Source organism: Notamacropus eugenii, chromosome 2, assembly GCF_028372415.1.
Source record: "Notamacropus eugenii isolate mMacEug1 chromosome 2, mMacEug1.pri_v2, whole genome shotgun sequence".
NCBI lineage: Eukaryota > Metazoa > Chordata > Mammalia > Diprotodontia > Macropodidae > Notamacropus > Notamacropus eugenii.
In genome coordinates, this window is record NC_092873.1 from 41,152,334 (window position 1) to 41,174,698 (window position 22,365).

Consider the following 22,365-nt stretch of genomic DNA (forward strand, 5'->3'; position numbering starts at 1 on the left):
ACTGATAGTGGTAGAGGGAGAGTCTGGAAGGGACAATGGGAGGCTGAGTATTCCAGCTCAGGCTGTTGTGAAAGTGGTCTAGTCCTGGAGAGGGAGGCCAGGCAGGCAGTGTCAGCAGTAGAGAACCAGGCCAAGTTTTAAGATGAAAGCAGTTTGCTAATTATAGCGAAGGAATTCTGGAGAGCATAACAGAAGGGGACAGCAAGTCTGCTGTGGGACATTGTTGGTAGGGGTTAGGTTTGAGGAATAGGAATAAAGCAGTGATGAAGGAGAGGGCAGCAGCAAATCAAGTTTGGACAGTGGCAGCCAGGGATGGAGAGAGGAAGAGGGTTAGGGAGCAAGGCATGGGATGGATGGGAGCCAAAGGAGTCCAGGCAAAATGTCAGTGATTGGAGCAAGATCTGTGGAGGAAGATAGGTGATTCAGTGGTTCGAGACCCTGATGTTGTGTTCTGTGCGAGGCTCTAGAAGCCCACCTCATAGCTGGCAGGAGCAGGATGTGGTCTGGCCTGGGGGTGCCCACACAGGACACAGGTAGGTAGATCCAGAAGGCTGATGCTTTCTAACACCCTGCTCTGATTTTAACAAGGAATGGAGAGGATTTCATGCATAGAATTTAGCTTTTGACACCTCTGCATACCTGGAAAAATTATATTCATAGATTGGTGATCATTTGTGTTTCTGACTTAGACTGCATAGAGGCTGCAAGGTCATAAGACAGAGCATGTAATGGTCTCCCTTCCTTTATTCTCTCCCGTGATGTATTCTGTATTGGTCTGCAGGATTTGTCTTCCTCGGACAGTCACTTTGCTTAACAATCAGTGGTGATTCCCTCATGTCCTAAACACATCTTCCTGGCCTCCTTTATTCCCATCTTCAAGATGGGGGCAAAGCTAACTCCTCTCCCTGGGTCCTCTTCACTGCTCCTTCTGGGACCTTCTCCTTTGTCCCCTGACTAGCCATCCTTCCCACTTACTCATTTTCCTACCACTTACAGACATGCTCTACTCTCTTCCTTAAAAACTGTCACTTGACTTTGACACCTCCCATTTAGTTAATAGTCCCTTTTCCCTTTTACTGCCAGATCCTAGAAAATGGTTGTCTGCAGGGGTTGTCTTTACCTCCTCATGGCCCTCCACAACCTGCCCCTTGTTCACACCGTCTCACCTGACGACTCTGTGCTCTTCAGAGTTCTGGGGTATCTTATGGTGGATAAATCAAGTGACTTTTTTTTGTCACTTGACTTTCCTGAAACCTTGGATATTGATGACCTCCTTAGCTTTTACGATGCTGTTCTTTTGCTTCTCCTCATGTATCTTGAGTGCTAAGGATGCTGTCCTGGGCTCTGTTTTCTCTCAGCATCTTGGATCTCATTAGTTCAATGACCATATCCATTCAGATGACTCCCTGATTTGTAAATCCACTATTGATTTGTCTCTTCAGCCAGTCAGTCAACAAGCATTCTTAAGTGACAGTTATGTGCCTGGCCTTGTGCCTAATTCTAGTTACATGTTAGGTCTGTCCTCCTGTTATGTCTCATTAGTATCTCAACCTACCACATTCAAAGTGCAAGGCACTCTCTTTCCCCTGCAACCTGCCAATCCTTACAATTTCTTTTTCTCTTAAAGGTATCATCGTATTTCCAGTCACCTAGGTTTTTAGTTTCAAGATGATTTTTGACTCTTCCAGGTCCCTTACTTCCCGTATCCATTGGCAGGCTTATGGATTGTACATCTGTATCATCTCTTGCAAACATCCCTTCTCCAGCCACTGCTACCCTAGTTAAGTCTTTTCTAATTCAGTTCCCACTAGTCTTTCTGAAGTGCTGGTCTGATCATATCACTTTCTTATTGAGAAACTTTCCATTGTTTGTCATTGTTTATTAGGTAAGAGATAAGCTAGAGAAATTTTAATCTTTGCTGGTGGAAGAAGTGCCCACACCAGCTTAATTGGGTCCTTGAAACAGTTCCCAAATTAGTCTTTTGGAGTCTGCAAAGACCCTAGAAGGATTCTTTGGAAAGGACTTAGAAGGCCTGAGTGTAGTGTTTGGCTGGAGCATAGACCTGCCTGTTAGAAATCCTTCATGGCTAGCTGCTCCTGACTCATCACTACTCTCCCAATAAGTTTGTGCAGGGAATAAAGCTGCAGCAAGGCCTTCAGCTGAGAAACCCTTCATTACTACGTGGGGCTAAATGCCTCTCTCTGGTGTCGAGTCATTTTAAGTTATCATGATGATGAGAATGAGAAGAACTTACATTTATGGAGAGCATTATGGTTTACAAAGCATTTTTCTCACCACAAACTGTAGTTTGTGCAGATATTATTTTCCAGTTTGTACAGAGGAGGAAATTGAGGCTCAGACCGGTAAATGACCTCTTTGGTCAAAAGTGTCAGGGCTGGAACTTTTACCCAGGAGTTGTGACTCTAGGATGAGTACTGTGTGTCCTTCCAGGGTTTCAGTTAAATGTTCAGCACTGGGGGACCTGGGTTTGCTAAAAAGCTGAGGGGAATCAAATGACAGCAGCAAGTGGCATGTTGTTATCGCCACCGGACAGATGGGTGACCTTCTTTGTCCATGTCTGGCCTGTGAGCCGGCTTCTTATTTAGAATTGAGTCTACTTGTGCTTTTATGACCTGTCTTTCTCTTTTCTTGCTACAGGTACTTCTCCCTTCAAGCTACACATCCTCTTGGATTTGATGACTTTGTAAGATTAGAAATTGAATCCAACATCTGCAGGGAAGGAGGGCCCCTCCCAAGCTGTTTCACTACTCCACTGCGTCAGGCCTGGACAACTATGGAGAAGGTAACCAAGGGTCTCAGGAGTGGTCTCCAGCCCACGTTTTGTCCCATTTCTGCTCATTCGTTAAAAAAGAATACTTGTGCTTTTTTGTAGGTCTTTTTACCTGGCTTCCTGTCCAGCAATCTTTATTATAAATACTTGAACGACCTTATCCATTCAGTACGAGGAGATGAATTCCCAGGAGGAAATATTGCACTGACGATTGCTGGCTCTGGGGGCCCTCCTGATCACGAGTCTCATTCGAGTAGCTCTGATGGTTCTGCTCAGGTACAAACTGATCATCTTCTGCAACTAAGAGTTTATACGTAAAAATCCCCCAGACTTTTGAATCAAAAGCTGCTGAGGAGCTCACTTTTGAGTTTGAAGTGAACAGAGAAGTGAAATATACCTACCTTCTAGTCCACATATACTTTAAATTGAGTATTCAGGGGTATCAGCACAGTAACATATTGGCTACCCCAGAGGGGTTCTTTCTTATTTCTTATGTTGAGCTTTTCTTTGTGACACCATTAAAATCCTAAGGAATCCACACTGAGTCAGACCAGGGGTCAGTCTAGTCCATTGTTCTGTGGGCACTGTTGCTGTGTTTGGAAGGCAATGGTAGTTACCTTTCATGATATCATCCTAACTTGGCTTGAATAGCTAGTTATGAACCTGTCCAGAAATTCATCTGTTTTGATGCAGGTAGCTCTGCATGGGATAAACTAAAAATTTAAGTGACTATTTTTATAATTTTTTTTTCTAATTACATGTAAAAGCAATTTTTGGCATTTTTAAAATTTTGAATTCCAGATTCTCTCCCTCTCTTCCCACCTTCTCATTGAGAAGGCAAGCAGTTTTATATTGGCTATACATGTGAAGTTAAATAACTATTTTCTAAAATTTTTAAAATTTTATTTTTTCCAACTATAAGTAAAGACAATTTTCATCATTCATTTTTTAAAAGATTTTGAGTTCCAGATTTTTCTCCCTCCCCTCTTCTCTCCCCAAGATGGCAAGCATTCTGATATAGGTTATACATGTGCGATAATGTAAAACATATTTCCACATTAGTCATATTAGACGACTATTGTTAAGATGCTTCCTTTGTAGAATAAAGAAAAAGAAATGCTGGGGTGGCTTGAAACTTGGTGTCTTTTTAATTTATTTTTGTTATGTGAGAAACTGTTTTGTAGCTTTTTATATAATTTTGACTGGTAACAATACTTTATGTAGAGAGAATACTTTGGTTTTAGAACTACTTTCACATATTATTTATCCAGTCAGAAAGCATTTATCAAGCATCTGCTAGGTGCTTTCTATGGAGCAAGGGAGTAGAGGTGAATAAAAAGCATCTGTCTTCTGTTAGGAGAGGTGAGACATGTCCCTAAATAACTGAACACAAAGCAGAATGTGACAAGAGGGCACTTTGCTATCAGAGGGCAAAAGAGGAGAAGAGATGGCTTCTGAGGGCGGGGAATCAGAGACGACTTGAGGAAGGAGGTAGCACTTGGGCTTGACCTGGAGACAGGGTAGGATTTGGAATCAGGGGCTGGAGGCAGTTCTTGGTGGAAGAAAAAACATGAATAAAGGCAGGAAGGTGGAATGGCACACTAGGCCATGTTGGCAAGAGCACTGGCTGCCTGTAGAGAATGGTTGGCTATCAGGCTGGAAAGGTGGACCAAAGGCTGGGACCAAGGCTAGAGATCTTTAAAGAGAAGAGAAGGGATTTGATTTTACTTGGTGAGTGATAAGGGAGCATGATATTTTTGAGCCTAGGATGATATGATTAGATTTGTGATATAGAAAGATTCCGTCATACTAACTTGGGATGGATTAGAGAGGGGAGAATCTGGAGACAGCCAGACCAGTTGAAATGGCATGGAGAGAGTAATGATGGTTTGGATGCTGTTGATGAGAAGAAGGATAGTGAGCTCACATTTAGGTTAAAGGGCAGGGTTAATGGTTTGTCTCAGGTTAGCCAGTCAGTAGGTAACAGAACTGTGACTTCACCCTCTACCCGCCTTGAACCTTCCTACTTCCAGGCTAGTTTTTCCCTGACTCTGCTGAACTGAGGAGTGCCAGCTCAGCCCCTGGGACTTTAGAATCTGGGCACTTTTTGTTTTCTGAATATAAAGTATAAAGACCTGGAGAAAATGCTATTTAAAAAAATAGGAATGTGCCCATCATCTCCAACTTTAACCTTTTGGACTGGGTTATTCTCAGTTCTTACTCTTCACCTTGTCAAGCTAGCTTGTCTTTTTAGTCGAGCTCTGCAGATGAGAAGTGCTGTCAGCGGGGCTTATGAAGTAGTTGGTGCGGCCTGACAGATGCACTTGGGTCCTCCAAAGCTTTATGGGCTGTCAAATGTTGCAAATGACTGTTTTGCCTTGGGCTTTGAGGTTAAACAGTGAAAGTGAATAATATTTCCTGGGAGTACTTTCCAGCTATTATCTTGAAAGAATTACAGAGCCCAGCCTGAGTCAGATTTGCTCTCATTATCTTCTAACTGTAGGAGGTCACTGGAGCCAGTGTTTCCATTTCAGTCAGGAGACAGTTCAGTTTTATGTAGGATCAACCCTCGGATCAGTTTCCTCTTTTCCCTGATGGCTTCTTTTCCATTTCCTAAGTAAATGTACAGCACTGATGTTCCTTTGTTTCCAGTACTATTTCTTGGGCAATTTCATTTCTGTAGGCTGTTCCCAGCTTGAGAGATACTAGCCAGCTAGACTGGAATCTCTGTGAAGCAAAAGCCTGCTTCTAAAAGTCACGGTGGTCTCTGGAAGAAAATAGATCTTTTAATCTTGGTCCATCAACTCAGAGGTTTAATTCTTTGACACTTAGTAGAGATGGGATTCAAATCAATCTGGTGCCAAAGGGTTTGGTGGGGTAAGGTTGGAAGCCTTGGCTTGTTACAAGCCTGGATATCAATTGAACTGAGGAGGTAGCAACAGCATGAGCTCTGAAGCTGGTGGTCATGCATAAAACTGAAATTGCCAGAAATGTGATCAATATACATTTTTTCTCTGAGTTGTTCTGTGGGCTTTTCACATTAGAAAAATCTTAGCTTTGCATTTGGGGTCTTAGTGAATTGCTTTGGGGGAAACTTACTACCTTAGCCTCACCAGTCATTTTGGGAAAAGGTTATGATGGACAGTGACAAGATTGATCAAGCAGTGCACAACACTTTCTTTTTCTGTAGGAATTGTTTTCTACATTTATTGTCTAAAAGACCCCCAAAATAGGAGGAAAGAACTGTTCTGCATAAATATCAACGACATTGCAGATATTAAGCTAAAGCAGTTATACGAATAGATTCAAAGGAAGTTAGAGCTATGTCATCCGTCCTGTGAGGCAGCTAGGTGATGCAGTGGATTGAGCACTGGGCCTGGGAATCAGGAAGACCTGAGCTCAAATCTAGCCTCAGACCCTGAGCAAGTCACTTAACTCCATTTGCCTCAGTTCCTCATCTGTAAAATGAACTGAAGAAGGAAACAGCAAACCACTCCAGGATCTTTGCCAAGAAAACATGGCCATGGGATCACATAGAGTTCAACAAGACTGAATGACTGAACAACAGTCCATCGTGTTGGCTATTGTACTAGGGCATTAAAACAGTTGTAGCTATTTTAGCATACTAGTGTTACGTATTGTATGTTTGAATCTGTATGCTGCCTTTCAGTTGTATGTTTTAAGATGTATTTTTTTTTTAAATTTAAACTTGATAACCCTAAACACAAAAAAAATTATCCATCAAATGATGCACTTCATTACTTATAATTAATAAGTGTATATTAGGTTTAACTGCCTAGTAAAGCATGGCCTTTTGCTTCCCTTTTATAGCCTTTAATTTCAATATATTTTATTTTCTTGATGCAATTATATTTTCACATAAGAATGTATATTCAAATTCTGTCTTCATATTATATTTTTTAATATGTCTTACCATGTTTCTTTGTATGCTTTATATAAATTTGTCATTTCTTATGATATAGTATTATTGCTTCATGTTCATACACAGGGGTTTTTCCAAGTTTTGTTTTTTATGTTTTGTTATTACAAATAGTGTTGGAGTATATTTGTACAAATAGATCTTTTTATTCTTAGAGTAGCCTCTTTAGGCCGTAGTAGTAGTTTGGGACCATTGGGTCAAAAAATGGGAAGAATTTGATAGTTCTTATTGTATATTGCCATATTACTTTCCAGAAAGATTATTCTATTTTTCAACTAGCTCCACCAGTAGAATAGACCTTTTTTCATAGCCTATGAGCTTTAACTGTTTAGTTATCTTCGCCAAAATAATGGGTATAATATGTCTGACTTTTTAAACAGATTTTCATTTCCTAGATTACTGGGTGTTGTGGATGATTTTTCAAATAGCTATTGACTATCAGTGTTGACCACTTAGCCATTGAGTATGAATCTTACAAATTTGCAACAACATGTAGATTTTGGATATCCAATTTTTTATCAGAATGTTCTTAGACTAAAAAAAGTTGCCGTACTGTTTTTCTTTTTGAATTTCTTTTTATTTTGGATTTATTGCTTTGTAATATTTTGCAAACATTAAGTTGCCTTGGGATACATGGTGGATCATTTTTTGCATGGCTGAGTAGCTTTGCCCCTGTGATTTCAGCTTAATAGCCCTGACAGTAGAGACAGCAGTTATTAATACTGTAACCTGTGTGACTCAGAAAACCCCGGGTGGATTTGTTTCGTGCATTTGGCACTAACATGTAGAATTTCTGTTGTAGTTCAGTGTGAAGAAGGCCAATGTTAAAATCCTGAAAAACTTTGATGAAGCAATAATTGTAGATGCTGCAAGTCTGGATCCAGAATCTTTGTATCAGCGGACATACGCAGGGTAAAGTGAGCTGGTGGCAGATTTTTGCCGCTGTCATGAGTTTACATCTACTTTATGCCCATTCAGTTTTCTTATATTGAGAAATTCCAAATGTATATGAAGTGCTTAGCAGATTTTACTTTCTAGTAAAATCATGTGTTACAGCAAGTCTTTGATCATCATTGATTCAGATATATAAGATATGTATGTGTGTGTGTCTACATATTTATTTGTTTGTTTGTTTGTTTGTTTATTTTAAAGGCAAAAAGCCAATATCAGCATTATAAGTTGGAGAACTAAAACTTGCCACATCGTTCTTCTCTGCTTAGGAAATTGGTTGCATAATTTTATCCTTAAAGAACAGCTGTCATTTGGACACTAGAATCCTCCTATAACGTAGCTCCTATAACATTGTGAAATAACATTCGCAGGTCTGTCATGTCCCACTCAAAATAACTATATGAGTCCAATGCAGCCTGCAGCCTCTAAAAGGGAGGTTATCTTCCCAACTGATTATTGCTACCCTCTTACACAGCCTTAAAAAAGAGATTCCTTGGTGGTTAGTCTTAGTTATGTCAGATGGAAAATCCTTAAAAATCACGCAGAATGGAACAAAACCTTTTACTGAGTTCCTTGATGGAAAGTTTCCCTATCCAGTCCAGGCTGGAAGTGCAGAGACCACTTATGGACCTAATCCCATTGCCCATAAGCACATATATTTGATCTGCTCCATCTCTAACCTGGGCTGATCCACTCCTCCCAAGATAACCTGTGGCCCCCTGCTCTTGGGACTCACTTCATTAGTGTTGATACTCAATCGCCTTAGCCCTCTGCAGCTCCAAGTGATCCACCAGCTGTCTATGACAATGGTGTGCACTATCACACCCAGCCTTTTTGTGGTTTTAAATGGGCATCCTTTGGGCAATAAGAATTAGTTGTGGATTGAGCCAAAGGAAAACTTAGGAACTTTGAGTCTTTCCATTTTTTATAATCTCTTAGGTACTCTTTTAGTTCTTTATAATAGTCATTTAGCAAATAGTATCCTCGGGGTCCAAAAGAATTAATTCTTCACCAGAGATGTGACTTGGGTTTTTTAGGAATAAATCTACTAACCTGTAGCTTCATTTCCACGTTTTGTTGTATGAAATATAGGATTAGACATAGGGAAATTTTGATGTTTCTTAACTGTAAAGTAATGGGGTCAAAATATAGGGATTTCTAAAGTGCTTTGCAGCTCTGTGGTTCTAATGCCCTCCTGAAAATCTGTGAAAAAGATCATTTCCATTGTTTGAAATTTTGATTGGTTGCACAGTTTATTAACTAGTAGTCTCAGCTTTTTTATGTGTGTTCTGGTTAAGCAAGCCCACTTTAAATGAAATAAGACTGCTCCAAATGGGCCACACGATAGCTGCCATTTTTCTAGACAGCTATGTAGAGATGAGTAGTAATAACATTTTCCCCATGAAGATTAGAGCTAACTCTTGTGGTTTGTCATTTCCTTTTTCTTTTCCCTTCAGGAAGATGACCTTTGGGAGAGTCAGTGACCTAGGGCAGTTCATCCGGGAATCTGAGCCTGAGCCTGATGTAAAGAAATCCAGAGGTTTGTGGTATTGTTTACACTTAAGACTGTGTCTTCCTTTATGTTGGTGCAGTGACAGTCGTTAAGGTAGCTTCAGTAGATTTTATGAAGTAAGCTCTCATTTCCTTATTCAACTCATGCCTGGCATGTACTTCACAAAGCTGTCTATTAACCCACTGAGCTATACACTTAGAAACAGTACAGTCAGTCTTTAACTCTTGTAAGAATAATGTTCCTAAAAAAACAGTGCAAAAGTAAAAAAAACACAGTATGTTGATACATTGAACCTTTGGGAAATAGGGGGTTAGGTTCTTGCATCTCCCCAAAACGGTTCCTTCTCACTAGAGATTTCCGAAATAATGTACCTTCTGCATATATTTCTTTATAGTAAAACATTAATTCTGATAATATGCACTTTTCCTAACGGTAGCTATGAAATTACCCATAAAGTACAGTATACAAAATAAAGTTGGTAATTTGCAAAACAGCTTTTCTCACTAATAATTCCCTAGAATTCTGTGACCTTTTATGCTAACGTATCCTTTGTAAAAAATTGATTTCAGATCATATTCACTTTTCACAATACCTGGAGTCCACAGTACTATAAATACTTTCCTCCTTTTGTGGATAGAACAAATTATCGTTTTATTAACACCAAGCTCGCAGCCAGCTTCAGTAGACACTCCCACATAGAGCTTACAGCACTGACTGCATGCCTGGCTTAGAGCCCAAAGGACTCGCCCCACACTTTGAGGGCATCACTGCAATACAAAAGTTGTGTTTTAAGATAAACAATGAAAATATGCCCTGAATGCGAGGGGTGGGGAGCAGAGGTGGGGCTGCTCTCTACAGTGGCAAGGTGAGCAGGCACGGTAAAGCTCCTGGGGGGGCACCAGCCGCTCCACAAACTTGCACACAACACCTATCATTTTTTCTCTATTGTGAGTAGTTGCAAATGTGCACAAGTGCCAACATGAAAGTAAAAAAGAGGTTTCCAATAAAAATCATGCAAAAGCTTGTAGTCATGAAAGTTAAATGCATGAATGTTAAGGACTGATGGTTTTGGTAAGTCTAAACTTTTTTTAGTGCAGTCATTTTTGTGACTCCTGCCCATGAAACATTTAATTGAAATCTCGTAAAAATATTTGAGATAGAGTAATATTTTGTTTCAGGTTGGCACTCTAAATCAGGTGGGTGATACCACCCCCTTGGGGGCACTGGAACAATCCAGGGGGATCTTAGTAGCCTTGAGTGCAATTGGAGGGCATCGAGTTAAAATGAGGGGGTGCAGGAAGCATAAGGAAAGAAAAGAAGATAAGAAAGCTTTGAAAAACCATTTCATTTGTGCATGTTTCATCTGTTGTGTAACAGTTAAAAGTCATGGTGATTGCATTATTTTCCAAATAAACACACAAAATGCAAGTTAGAACTGATCAGTGGTCAAGTCCTCTGACAGATGCACATCGCACATTGTTGGGAAGTCCAGCATGCATCGGCAGGAATATGTGGGTGTAATGACTTGTCTATAATATGATACGATACGGTTACATGACACAATATTGCATCATCAAAATTTCAGTGCAGGAAAAACCCCACAAATTTACAATAAATTATTGAATTTAAGATGAAACTTTTAAAAAAATTTTTATTTTATTGAAATGACACAGGTTTCAAACTGTTGAAGGGTTAAACTAAGTAGATTTCCAGTGGGGTGCTGAGGAACTTTTTTTTAAGGGGGCAGTAGGCAGATAAGTTTGGGAGTCTGTGCTCTAAATCAAAGTTGGATTTATGAGGTGTCTTGAGATGTTGTAAATGTATCACAAGCACATAAAAATGTTCAGTGAACAAATGGGAACTATCAGACAGTTAAGTGGAAACAGACTCACTTTGTTCAGTCAATAAAAGCTAAGTTGGGTAAATATCACTGATTTTATTCAAGAATTGAATGCAGAGTGCTTTTTGCTTCCTACACATCTTAGAAACTGACTTGATTTTCACAGTTTTTGGTTTCCACTGATAAATGAAGATTTCAGAAGCCAATGTGTAGCCATTAAGAGGATAATTAGAAATTTGATTGAATGACTTTAGATAAAGAAATTAATTTATGTGGATTCAAAAATAAAGACAAGGAAGTTCATTTTTGCAAAGGCTAAAGATTTGTATAGCTTTAACTTGTTAAGATTAATAATCACCCAATAAAGTATTTATTAAGCACCTGCTATATGCCTGATATTGTACTAGGCACTCAGGATACAAGTACACAAAATGACACAATTCCTACTTGCAATGAGCTCATTCTAATGGTGGAGATAACAGGTGTATGTAACCGTGTATAGGACATAAATATAAAGTGTAACACCAGATGAATACACACGAAAAGTAGCGACATAGAAGATAGTTTAAGACCAAGAGCACTAGCTAGGCACTTGAGGTCTAGATACCAGGAATGCAGTCCCTGTTCACAAGATTACATTCTGTTGGGGGAGACAAGTGCATACTTGAGTATAGACAGAATCAATTCGAAAATATTACATTACGACATAGTTTGGGAGGGAGAACACTGGTGGTGGGGAGGATTAGGAAAGCCTTCTGGTAGAAGGTGGGGCTCAAGTTGAGTCTTGAAGGAAAAGGAGAATTCTGTGGGTGCAGGAGATGGAGAGTCACATGGGAAGAGCTGGGGAAAGGGCAGTGTAGCCAGATCACAGAGACCAGAAGAGCAATGATGTTCAGTGAAGCCTAGGAATGTAGGCTGGGGCCAGATTGCATAGGCTTCAAAATCTAAACCCACTAGTTTATATTTGATCCAATAGCCAGTAGGGAACCACAGAAATGGATTGAATAGGAGAGTCACATGGTTAGGTCTGCACATAACCATGTGTAGAATAGACGAGTGTTGAGAGACTTGAGCCAGGGAGACCCATTAAGCAGCTGGTGTTAAGGTTAACTAAAGGGTAGCTGTGTATATGAGTGGAGAGACAGGTCAAAGGTGAGAGGTGTGAGGTTAGGCAAGATTTAGCTGCCAGTGGATGTGTGAGCTGAGGAGAATGAGAGGAGAGGGTAATGCCAAGGTTATGAACCTAGGAGCCTGGGACAGTGGTTATGCCTTTGACAGGATTAAGAAATTTTGGAAGAAAGATGAATTCATTTTTGCATGTGATGGCTGGGACATCCAGTTTGAAATGTCTAATAGGCCATTGGTGGTGCATAACTGAAGTTCAGGGGAGATCAATCTGTCTCTTATCTATAACTATACATAACCCTTATGCAGATCTAAGTCATCTGCACACAGATGATAGTTAAACCCATGGCAGCTGATAAGGTTACTTACTATCTTTGGCTTCAGACTAGTTCTAGTACACAAAAGAGACGTCCAGCTGGTACGGTTTTGTTGTTTTGTTTTTAAATAGTGATTACAGCTTTTCACTGAGGATGGCTCGCTGGGGAGGTTGGAGGAGTGGTATAATAATGGGATATGGTGAGCAGAGGCCTAACTGTCTCTCGCATTGAGGTGGAGGAGAGGGTTGAATTTTCTAAAGGAGCTGGTTGCTCTTGGAGGAGTCAGCTAGGCTTTGGGGCTGGGCATGGTGCTGCATGGAGTTTCAGAGAGCCTTTCTGCTAGCCAAGTGGGTGAGATCCATGGATCCAGCTGAGTGCTTCTGGCACAGACTGAAGGAAGCCCACACATTTAGGCAGCAGGTACTTTTGTGGTTGTTGTTGCCTCATCATAACTTGGGATCGTGCTTTTTTTTATCTCTCTACTAATAAAAGAGGGTGCCCCAGGGGCAAAGTGGAGTCAGGGTTGCTGGGACCACTTTCTAGGGGGTTCCTACTATATTTGTCGTAAGACACTTAGCAAGAAAGAATATAGAGGGAAAAAGGCCCCAAACCAAAAGCATTTCTGCATAACTGAAAAGACCTACTAAATGAATTTTATGTTCTGTCTCTGCAAGGCAAATGTAGTAGATTTTCCTGAAGAAAAATATTTTATTGGTGCTTCTGTGCTGATTTACTAGTCTTAGGAAGAAGTTAAAAAATAAAACCATCTTATTATGCCTAACCCTGGGTGTGGGGTTTATTTAAAGAGAGGTTCAGGCACTTCATGAAAATATGAAATCTGACTTGGAAAGCTATACTCAATTTTGGGTTTGTTTTTTTTTTTTAATAGGATCTATGTTCTCGCAAGCCATGAAGAAATGGGTGCAAGGAAATACTGATGAGGTAATTTTTTTTCCAAGTAGGAATAGATACCTAGTTATAAATATCATTCCCTCTGGGTAGGGTGCTGTTTCTCCTCTCACTTTGACTCCCTTTAAATGAGACCACCAGGATTTCAGCAGTTTGGTGAAATCAAAGGGCTCCCCTTGCCCAGGGCACTATTAGGAAGAGTAGTACCTTTATGGCCCCCTGGTCTCCTTTCTGATTGTTGTATTCAGTCTAGCTGCAGATAATTTGTGGCCAAAGAGTAGGTGTTAATGTTCTGTCATCTACTATGTATCTTATTTAACAACTGTAAGAAATAGCCTTGCCTACCTGGTAAATAAAAGCCCTAAAACTGAGCTCATTGCCTTGGGGCACAGGTTGGGGAAAATGGCTTCTTTGACTCCCTCAGGTCAGTCTCTTTGTGGAACTCAAAATTTGCTTTTAGCCCTCTAAGAGTATTCCGGAGAATGGGGACTCTGAAAGGAGCATTTTTTTGTCTTGAATAAGCACCACAAAATTGTTCCTAATATCAGTGCTGAATAGTTGTTTCTCAGTGGCATTTTAACCTGCTAGTGCCAGAGTGGCAGCCTAACTCCTCCCCTAACTGTGATTAATGGAAAGTGTTCTGGTCAAGGTGCCAGAGAACTTGGGCTCAGTCACTGTCACTGAACTCTGGACTTTGGGTTCCTCATGTAACTTGGGGACTAGAAGCCTTGTATCCCTGCCTGTCTCACAGGATGCCTGGGAGAATCCCATGAAATAAGCAAAGGGCCTCTAAGGTGGATGGCAGCAGAGGCTCTCAGGTTTCCCAGAGGCCATCCACACCAAGTGGGCTTGTGTTTTGAGACCCAGTAAATGTGTGACTGGAACATTGTATTAACTGCCTTTGAACCACTTGCTGAATGCTTTGCTTTAGGCCCAAGAAGAGATGGCTTGGAAGATCGCAAAGATGATAGTCAATGATGTGATGCAGCAGGCACAGTGTGACTCACCATTAGAGAAGTCGACCAAGGTAAAGATTCACGTTCTCACTAGACTCCTGTAAACTGGGCACATTCAGCCTGGTTCAGACCATTAATAACCAGCATTTATGAAGTTCCTACTGTGTCCATTTGGATATGACACTTCTCAACTCTCACCACACCCTATCTCTTGTCATGTTTTGCTTTTCTTTCATGCTCCCATCCATCCCCTTCTTTCCACTCACTTGTCTCCCATCCTGGTTCAGGCCCTTATCCCTTTCTATCCTAGACTATTAATCAGTTCTGTTCCTTCTCACCTCAACCTCTCAGAGTCCCTAATAGACACTTTCTAGTTGCTTAGTACATTTTTTAAAATGATGATTGAAATGCAATAGGGTAGTGTTAGTGGCATTGTGAATGGGTGGACAGAAAGGGAATGGAGGAGAAAGAGATGGATGTAGAATCTATGGGATTTAGCATCTGATTGGATATGATGGGGAGTGAAGGAGAGCTAAGAATTGAGGTTGATTCTGAGATTGTAAAATCTGGATGAGTGGAAGGATGGTGCTGTGGGTAAAAATAGGGAATTTAGGAAGAGTTTGGGTTGAAGGATAATGAATTCTATTAAGTAACCCCCCAAAAAAGAAAATGTAATAGAAAAGTTAACAAAATGAAAATTTAAAAATATTGCATGGTCATAGAAGCCATGCTAGCCAGCAGATTTTGGCTCTTTTTGCCAAACAAAAAGGTATTCTTTAGTAGCTGGAGAGGAGGATGAATGCTGTGGATTCTGTCACCTCACAAAGTCGCAGGGGACTGCATGTGAAATCATCCCAAGAAAATCTGTAGATGAAACTAGTAGCAAAGGAACTTGATATGAAAGGAAGCATCTGCAATTGATTCTTAGTGACCTGGTGCTAGTGGGACAGCCACAGTTGTAGTCTTTCACATCGGTGCCCCTGACACTGTGGTTAGCAAGTAGTACTTGTACAAAGGATGGAAAAAAACACAGCTGTTCCTTCTGCCCCTAAGAAAAGAAGAAGCCTGCTTTGTTATGCCTGTAAAACCTTGACAAGTATTCAAGCAATGCAAAAACACACGATAGACATTCTGGGATGACTTTGTGCAGCCAGCCAGATTTTTACATAACTGAAGGAGATTTGTAGAGAACATGGATATAGACACAAACACTTATTTATTTATTTTTAGGCTGTGTGACAAAACACTGTTTAAATGCTGGGTATACAAAGCTAAAAGAATAATCCTTGCCCTCAAGGAGGATATCATCTGCAGGGGGAGGTAGCATGTTCGAACATCAGTACTTACGAGTCATGCCAAATAAACAGCGGAGGGGCGGGGGAGGGAAGAGGGATGACCAAAAATAAAATTTGTTTAGGGATCTTAGTCCAGATGAAGGAGTTATTTATTGATGGTGATACTCTTTAAATGTTCTTATTAGATAATATGTAGATAATAATAATTTAAATTGTACCACACTCCAAAACATTCTAGAGCTTCACTAAAAATCCATAGTAATAGAATGGAGATTGGACTAACCAACCACAGTACAGAAATTAAGCACATGAAAAATGCATCCAGCCCAGTCTGACCTGCCTTCTGATAGATAGTCTAGTTAGGCCATTGATAGATATCTCTTAAACTCCTATTTCATTTTTGTCTTTGTGATTCTCAGTACTTATAGATAGTAGGTGCTTAAACATATCAGTTTATTGATTTTTTTTTAATGTGGCTGTACATCAACAAACACCCTGGCATCAGAAGTGGCCCCAAGAGCAATACAAAGATGCAAGGGGTAAGGGGGCCAGGTGTGGCTGAGAATGATGAGGACAGGTGGGCAGCTGGAGCCCTCCGTTGACACCCCACCCCAGCATCCCCTTGACTGGGATATTAAAAGCAGAAGAGGCTGCCAACTTGGTGGGCTCTTTGTTGATCATATATTGAAAGACAAGGACCAAAACAGCACAGGTCAGAAGGCATGAGAGAGAGGCAAAAGGAGCATAGTGAATTCACAAACCCCATCTAAGGAAGTCAGCTAGAGTGGTTGAGGGAACAGTGGATGCCAAGGCCATCCAGCCAACCACCTGGTGCTCTTTCATTGTTCCTTAGTCATTTCATGTGGCTGATTGAATCTGCTTTCTGTTGAAATCTATTTCTAGATAAAGTCCTCTGAGAATATTTGGAGAACATTCAAACCCAGTTTCAAGCTCAGCCCTCCACTTAAGCGAAGAGTATAAGTAAGGAAGATAGTGTGTTAACCCTCAAGTCAAGTCTCCCATGACCCAGGGTCATTATTGTGGCCAAAACAGACACCCCCAACTCAGCCAGCACTTCCAAGTTGGAAATTAGCTGTGACAAAATAGGCCCAGCTTTGATACTTTGAAAGGCTATCAACTAGTTCTGGTGTGATTCACATAAGCAGTAGCTGGAAAGACAGAGAAAGGCATCTGTCGGATGAGTTTGGGGGCTTGGGATCCAGATTGGCCTCCATCCCACCTTCCTTCTTCATTTCTTTAAGCTTTGGGGTTTTCTGCTTTGAGCCTTCATTTGAAGCTGTTTCTGAGCATCTTTAAATGGCAGTGGGGGCGTATTTCCACCAGAAACATACTCTGTTCCATGTGCAGAATGTGCTTCTCTGCTGGGAGGGCAGCTTTTGTTGAGATGGTTTTTATCTACAGTGCTCTAGTTATTCAGGCCACGGTGTGAAGGTGAGATATAGTCATAAGATAAAAATAGAGGCCTACTTTTTGTGGTGACTGCCTCATATTATGCTGACAATAATATCTTTAATGGGGAGAAATGTAAAGGTCCTACAGAAGAGATAGATTTTGGAGATCAGACCTTTTGAAAGAAGATTTATGTGCAGTATGTCCAAATGGTCTTACATGTTATTTTAGGACATACCAGTATATCTTGTCACCGTGCATCCCTCTCTTCAGAGCCCAGCTTTCTGGTTTGGTTTGCTTGTCAAGTTGTCTAGTTATCTTTCAGGGCCCAGGATTGCTATGATGGAAGGAGACCCAGACAGAGGACCAGGAAACCTTGGGTTCTGGCTCTGTGATGTTGGGCAAGCTTCTCCCTCAGTGGACAAGCAGTTTGAATGGTTTGATTCTGGGAAGTCCAGCCCCTTTCATTGAAACCTTGACTGGCTGCTGCAAAGCAGCTGGGTTCTTCTTTCACTCTCCTCCTTTTTTTCCTCCCAGCCAGAGTGTTATCTCATGAACAGCAGGGGCCGCTGTAGCTTGGCATTTCTCTCAGCACCTAGTGACATGATCAATAAATATTAATGAATGAGAATCATCCACACTAAGTTTGACTCATTCTTTCTGTTCTTTTTCCAGCTATGATTTTAAATGTGAGATCAAGGAAGTCTGCTTTTGAAGATAAGTGAACTTTTTTCCTTTGGTTGTATTCTTTAACACAGCTGATGAAAATAAGCACTGTACTTTTATCACTGAGACCACCATCTTTTCCTAAGGAAGAATTGGGAGCCATCGAGGGCCTCCCACACCAAGTGCAGAGTCACATACAGAAATCTGCCTATCACTGCACATGTAGCACACATAGGGAAGATTTTTAAAGAGACAGAGGGGGTTCTGCACGTTGTTGCAAGAAGAATGTGATTGATGGACTTCACAACAACAGGAAGCCATTTTTGAGAGATTGTTAAACTCTCGGGAATAGTCTGGGGCCACTCGTGCCAAGGAGGTGTGAGAGGAAGCTTAGCACTAGTTCTCTTGCTAATGTCACTTACAGTAATAATCACACATTCTGAAGACTGCAGAGCAAGTGTCTAAAAAGATCCTGCCCTATCCTTAAAATGTTCCTTGGGAAGGCATGTGGGCTGGGAGCTCTGTTGGTTTGCTTTCCTTACCAAAACTAGGTGAGTATTAATTACAGACTAAATGTATTTCCTTCCTTTGCAGAAGCATTAATTTTGAAGGAAAGTAACAGGCCATGAGTGAAGTGACTGCACTCTCCTTGCCTTTGGTAGAGGTATATAATTTTGCATTTTTACTAGCTTCTGAGATACAGAATATTTAAAAACCAGTGTTTCACTGGTGTAACTTTGTGTTGCTAACACAAGGCCGAAGGTGCAATTAAGAATGCCATGTGTGAGCATCAAAGTCTCCCTGCTCTCCCTGGACTCTGCTCTCCAGTTACTACTCCTTGTCCAAAATACATTTAGAAGCAGCAACATTTTTAAAAATATCAATTGGTTTGTTGATTATATCATAATGATTCACTCCAGTTTTTCATTTTGTGCTGTCCTCAAACTAGAATGTCTGTTCCCAGATAGGACTATTTTTTTTTAAAGAAGAAAAAAAATTTTTTTAAATCAATCAATTCTGTTTGGCAGTTTCTCCCACCTCTTGCTTCTGCTGGTCGTTTGGAATTTTGCCACTTGTGACGTTTGTTTCTTTTACTGTCATTAAGACAAAAAGCAGACTGCTGGGTTTCTGCTCAGACCCAGGAAGCAGTTCAGCAGTTCAGCAGGGCAGCACAGCATTTGGGTATCACTCCATTATGTTTTTGCCCATATTTCCTTGTGACATGTTTCTCTGATGGGGTGGGGAGGGTTTTGTTTTTTTTTTTTTCCTGTTACTGCTTTTTGTCAAAGGACTTGGAAAAAAAATCACTTTATAAAGATTATCAATCATCTCCGTTCTTGAGAGTCTTTGAATGAATACAGAATGTTATTCCATTGCAATATGTGATTGTATAAAGGCACACTGTGTATTGTCAACAAGAAGAAACAGAAAGGCTGTGTATAGGTTTTTGGTACTATGTACCACCTCTATTACTCCTCTGATGCCCAAGTATTCATGTACCTAAACCATATTCTATTTAATTGTGTTTGATTTAAAATATATATAAATATCTATAAAATATATTAAAAGATGTGTCCGTTTTCTGCTTGGAGGAGCTTTTATGGCCTTTTTAATTTATATGTTGAAGCCTCTGAATGTTTTCATTTGCCTTATTTAAAAAGAAAAAAACAGACAATAGAACTAGGATGTATGTATAAATATGAGTCATAATTGACCATAACTGTTGTATGAATTCTTGGCCACTCTGATGGCGCTCTTGGCCACTAGGTGCAAGTGATATGTTTTAACTGGTTTGGTTTGGTAGACATTGTCCTTTTAATTTTTAGCCCGTTTGAGATTTCTTTAGTCTTCATAGAAAACTATATAAAGAATATAGAATCAAATATGGTTTGGGGTGACCCTCATGCCCGTGCATATTTTGGAGTGAGTACTTGCATGAGAAGATTCTGGTTATTTCAGCTTTTTAAAAGTTGAGTACATTTTTCTTCACATTTGTCAGGAGATTTGTGTCTCCCCATGGCATAATTAATTGCAAGAGTGCCAGAATGGGAAGTTAGGGTTAGGATCCTGACTCTGCCTTTAACTGGTTGCAGGACCTTAGACAAACCCCTTCACTGCAGTCTCTGCCAGCCCATCTGCATAGTAAGCAGGTTAGGCTGGCCAGTTCTAGAAACGGTGTAGAATTCAAATCTTGTGAATAAAGATCAGGTTATTCAAGAACATTTATTGTTGATAATTTGTGGGAGGAGCTTATTTAACTTTCATAATAGACACTCTCAATGTATTAAATTCATTTGGATTAACTATTGAACAAACCTATTTATTTCAGTGGGAAATTCAAATAGGCTACTTTAAAGAAATACTGTCTTATTTTCAATACATACAGTAACTCAAACCAGTGATCAACAACGATTTACCTGGGGCCCTGTCAGAGCCACTTTAAAATAAAGAGAATTCATAATTAGCATGTTTATGTGTAAGTCCTCCTGCTTGAGTGAGTCACAGAACCCTAGCCCAGCAGACCTTGGAGCAATGATTGGAGCACTTCTTTCATTTAGAGTGGAAGAAATAGAGCCCCAGAAAGGGGCATCAGCCGGCCCAGGGCTGCACAATTGTTAGTGCAACAGCCAAGGTTAAAGCACTTGTTTCCTGTATGATCCAGATCATTTCCCTGTTTTGCCTTTGAAAAGTTCGTTTGCTTAAGGAAATGTTCTCCAAGGGAAAGTTCTTTTCATTCAGTTATTTTTTTAATTTGTTTTAATCAACCAAGGGCTAGTTCTCCTCCCACCTTCAGTTAGAAACATGAGGGAAAAAAAAGCCAACCGATTGCAAACATGTATGCAGTCAAAGCAATTTTCTACATTGACCATGTCCTAAAAAATCTGTCTCATTCTGCCTGCTGGCACCTTCATCTCTCTGTCAGGAGGCAGTAGCATGTTGCATCATTAGGCCTCTGAAATCTTGGTTGCTCATTTTGCTGAAAAGGGTTCAGCATAATGGTATTCCATCACATGTATATACCATCATTTATTCCTCTGCTCCCCAGTTTTGGGTATTCCCTCAGATTCTGATCTTTTGCCACCTCAAAATAACTTTAAATACTTTTGTAGATCCTGATAGTTTGTTTTGCTTAGGTCCCATCCCCCTCTTAATCTACCTTCCCTTTAATTCTTTTCCCCCTTCTCCCTTTTCCTTCCTGTTTTCCTATAGAGTGAAATGGACTTTACCCAACTGTGTGTCTGTCTTTACCAGTTTAGATGAGAATAAGGTTCAGGTGTTAGCTGCTTTCCCTCTCTCCCTTTTGGTTGTTAGTGTAAATGTTTACTTTTATACCCTGATTCTGTGGGATAATTTTGCCTTTCCCCTTAGTATATTCGTTTTCTTTCTTTCCATTCTTAAGATCATCAGGACATAGCAGAACCACTTCCAGGCCTCGTCTAATTGGAACTCCCTCTTGTGAACCCTGATGATGATGGATTCAGAGAAGAAACACATGTCATCTCCCCATACTGGAATGAAAGCAGTTTATCCTTGTTTGGTCCTTTATCATTGTTCATTCTTGTTTATTTTTTATGTTTCTCTTCACATCTGTGTTTGAACTGCTGTGTTTCTAAGCAGCTCTGGTCTTCATCAGGAATGCTTGGGAATCCTTCATTTTATTAAAGGTTCATTTATTTCCCTTATAGGATTACACTCAGTTTTTGCTTATTCTTAGCTGTGAGTCCATATCCATTGCATTCTGGAACATCATATTCTAAGTTCCTTGCCTCTTTATAGTGAGGGCTGCTGAATCATGGGTGGGCCAGACTGTGGCTTCTTTTTGAATGCTTGCAGTATTTTTCATTTGGCCTGGAAGCTCTGGATTGTGGCTGTTGTGCTCATAGGAGTTTTCATTTTGGAGTTACTTTCAGGAGGGGAAGGTGAATTCTTTCTATTTCCAATTTGTCCTCTTGATCTAAGGTCTTGGCAGTTTTCTTTTAAGATATCTTGAAATAGAATGTCTAGGCTCTTTTTTTGGTCATGGCTTTGAGGCAGTCCAGTGATTCTTAAATTACCTCTCCTCAGTCTCTTTTTCAGGTCATTTTGTTTTTGCTGAGAGAGACTTTACATTTTCTTCTGTTTTGGGGTTTTTTTGGGGTTGTTTTGGTTTTGGTTTTGGTTTTTTTTTTTTTTTTTTTTTTTACTATTCTTTTGACCTGATTTTATGTTGCCTTGTGAAGTCTTTGACTTCCATTAGGTCCATTTGAATTTTCAAGGAGTTTGTTGCTTGGACAAAGTTTTGAATATCCCTTAATGAGCTGTTAATTCCCTTTCCAGTTCTTTCTTCCATAGCTCTCATTTCTTTTTCAGTTTATTCCTCAAGCTCTCTCTCATTCCATTTATAGAAAGATTTTTTGATTCTTCATTCCTTCTAAGAATTCTAATTGTTTGTGCCTAGGCTGTGTTTTTCTCTGAGGCTTTGCTTGCAGACGTTTTGGAGTCATTGTCTTCCTTTGCATTTGTGTCTTGAGTGTTCCTGCCACCATGATAATTCATTGTAGTGTGCCCCTTTTTTTGTTTGCCCATTCTTCCATAGTACTTCCTGACTTCAGATTCAGTGTTAGGGTCAGGCCCTGCAGCACTTCTGGAGGGAAGGTCTGTTGCTGCTTTCT

At 40.2% G+C, this 22,365-nt stretch overlaps 1 protein-coding gene across 4 annotated transcripts in view; it reads left to right on the forward strand.

Moving 5' to 3' along the window:
• Window positions 1-22,365, forward strand: part of AKAP10 (A-kinase anchoring protein 10) — a 68,858-nt gene that overhangs the window by 32,804 nt on the left and 13,689 nt on the right. For 2 of the 4 annotated variants that reach the window (XR_011973896.1, XR_011973898.1), the window contains exons 9-16: window positions 2,659-2,803; window positions 2,894-3,067; window positions 7,534-7,643; window positions 9,140-9,222; window positions 13,367-13,419; window positions 14,318-14,413; window positions 17,723-18,377; window positions 21,114-21,396. Coding sequence is in view for 1 of the 4 variants with exons in the window: in XM_072639999.1 (XP_072496100.1) it covers window positions 2,659-2,803; window positions 2,894-3,067; window positions 7,534-7,643; window positions 9,140-9,222; window positions 13,367-13,419; window positions 14,318-14,413; window positions 17,723-17,728 (667 nt within the window). In the remaining 3 variants the exon portion in view is untranslated. Of the gene's footprint in view, window positions 1-2,658; window positions 2,804-2,893; window positions 3,068-7,533; window positions 7,644-9,139; window positions 9,223-13,366; window positions 13,420-14,317; window positions 14,414-17,722; window positions 19,282-21,113; window positions 21,397-22,365 lie in introns of those variants that run through there. The other 2 variants (XR_011973897.1, XM_072639999.1) reach the window with 2 other exon arrangements.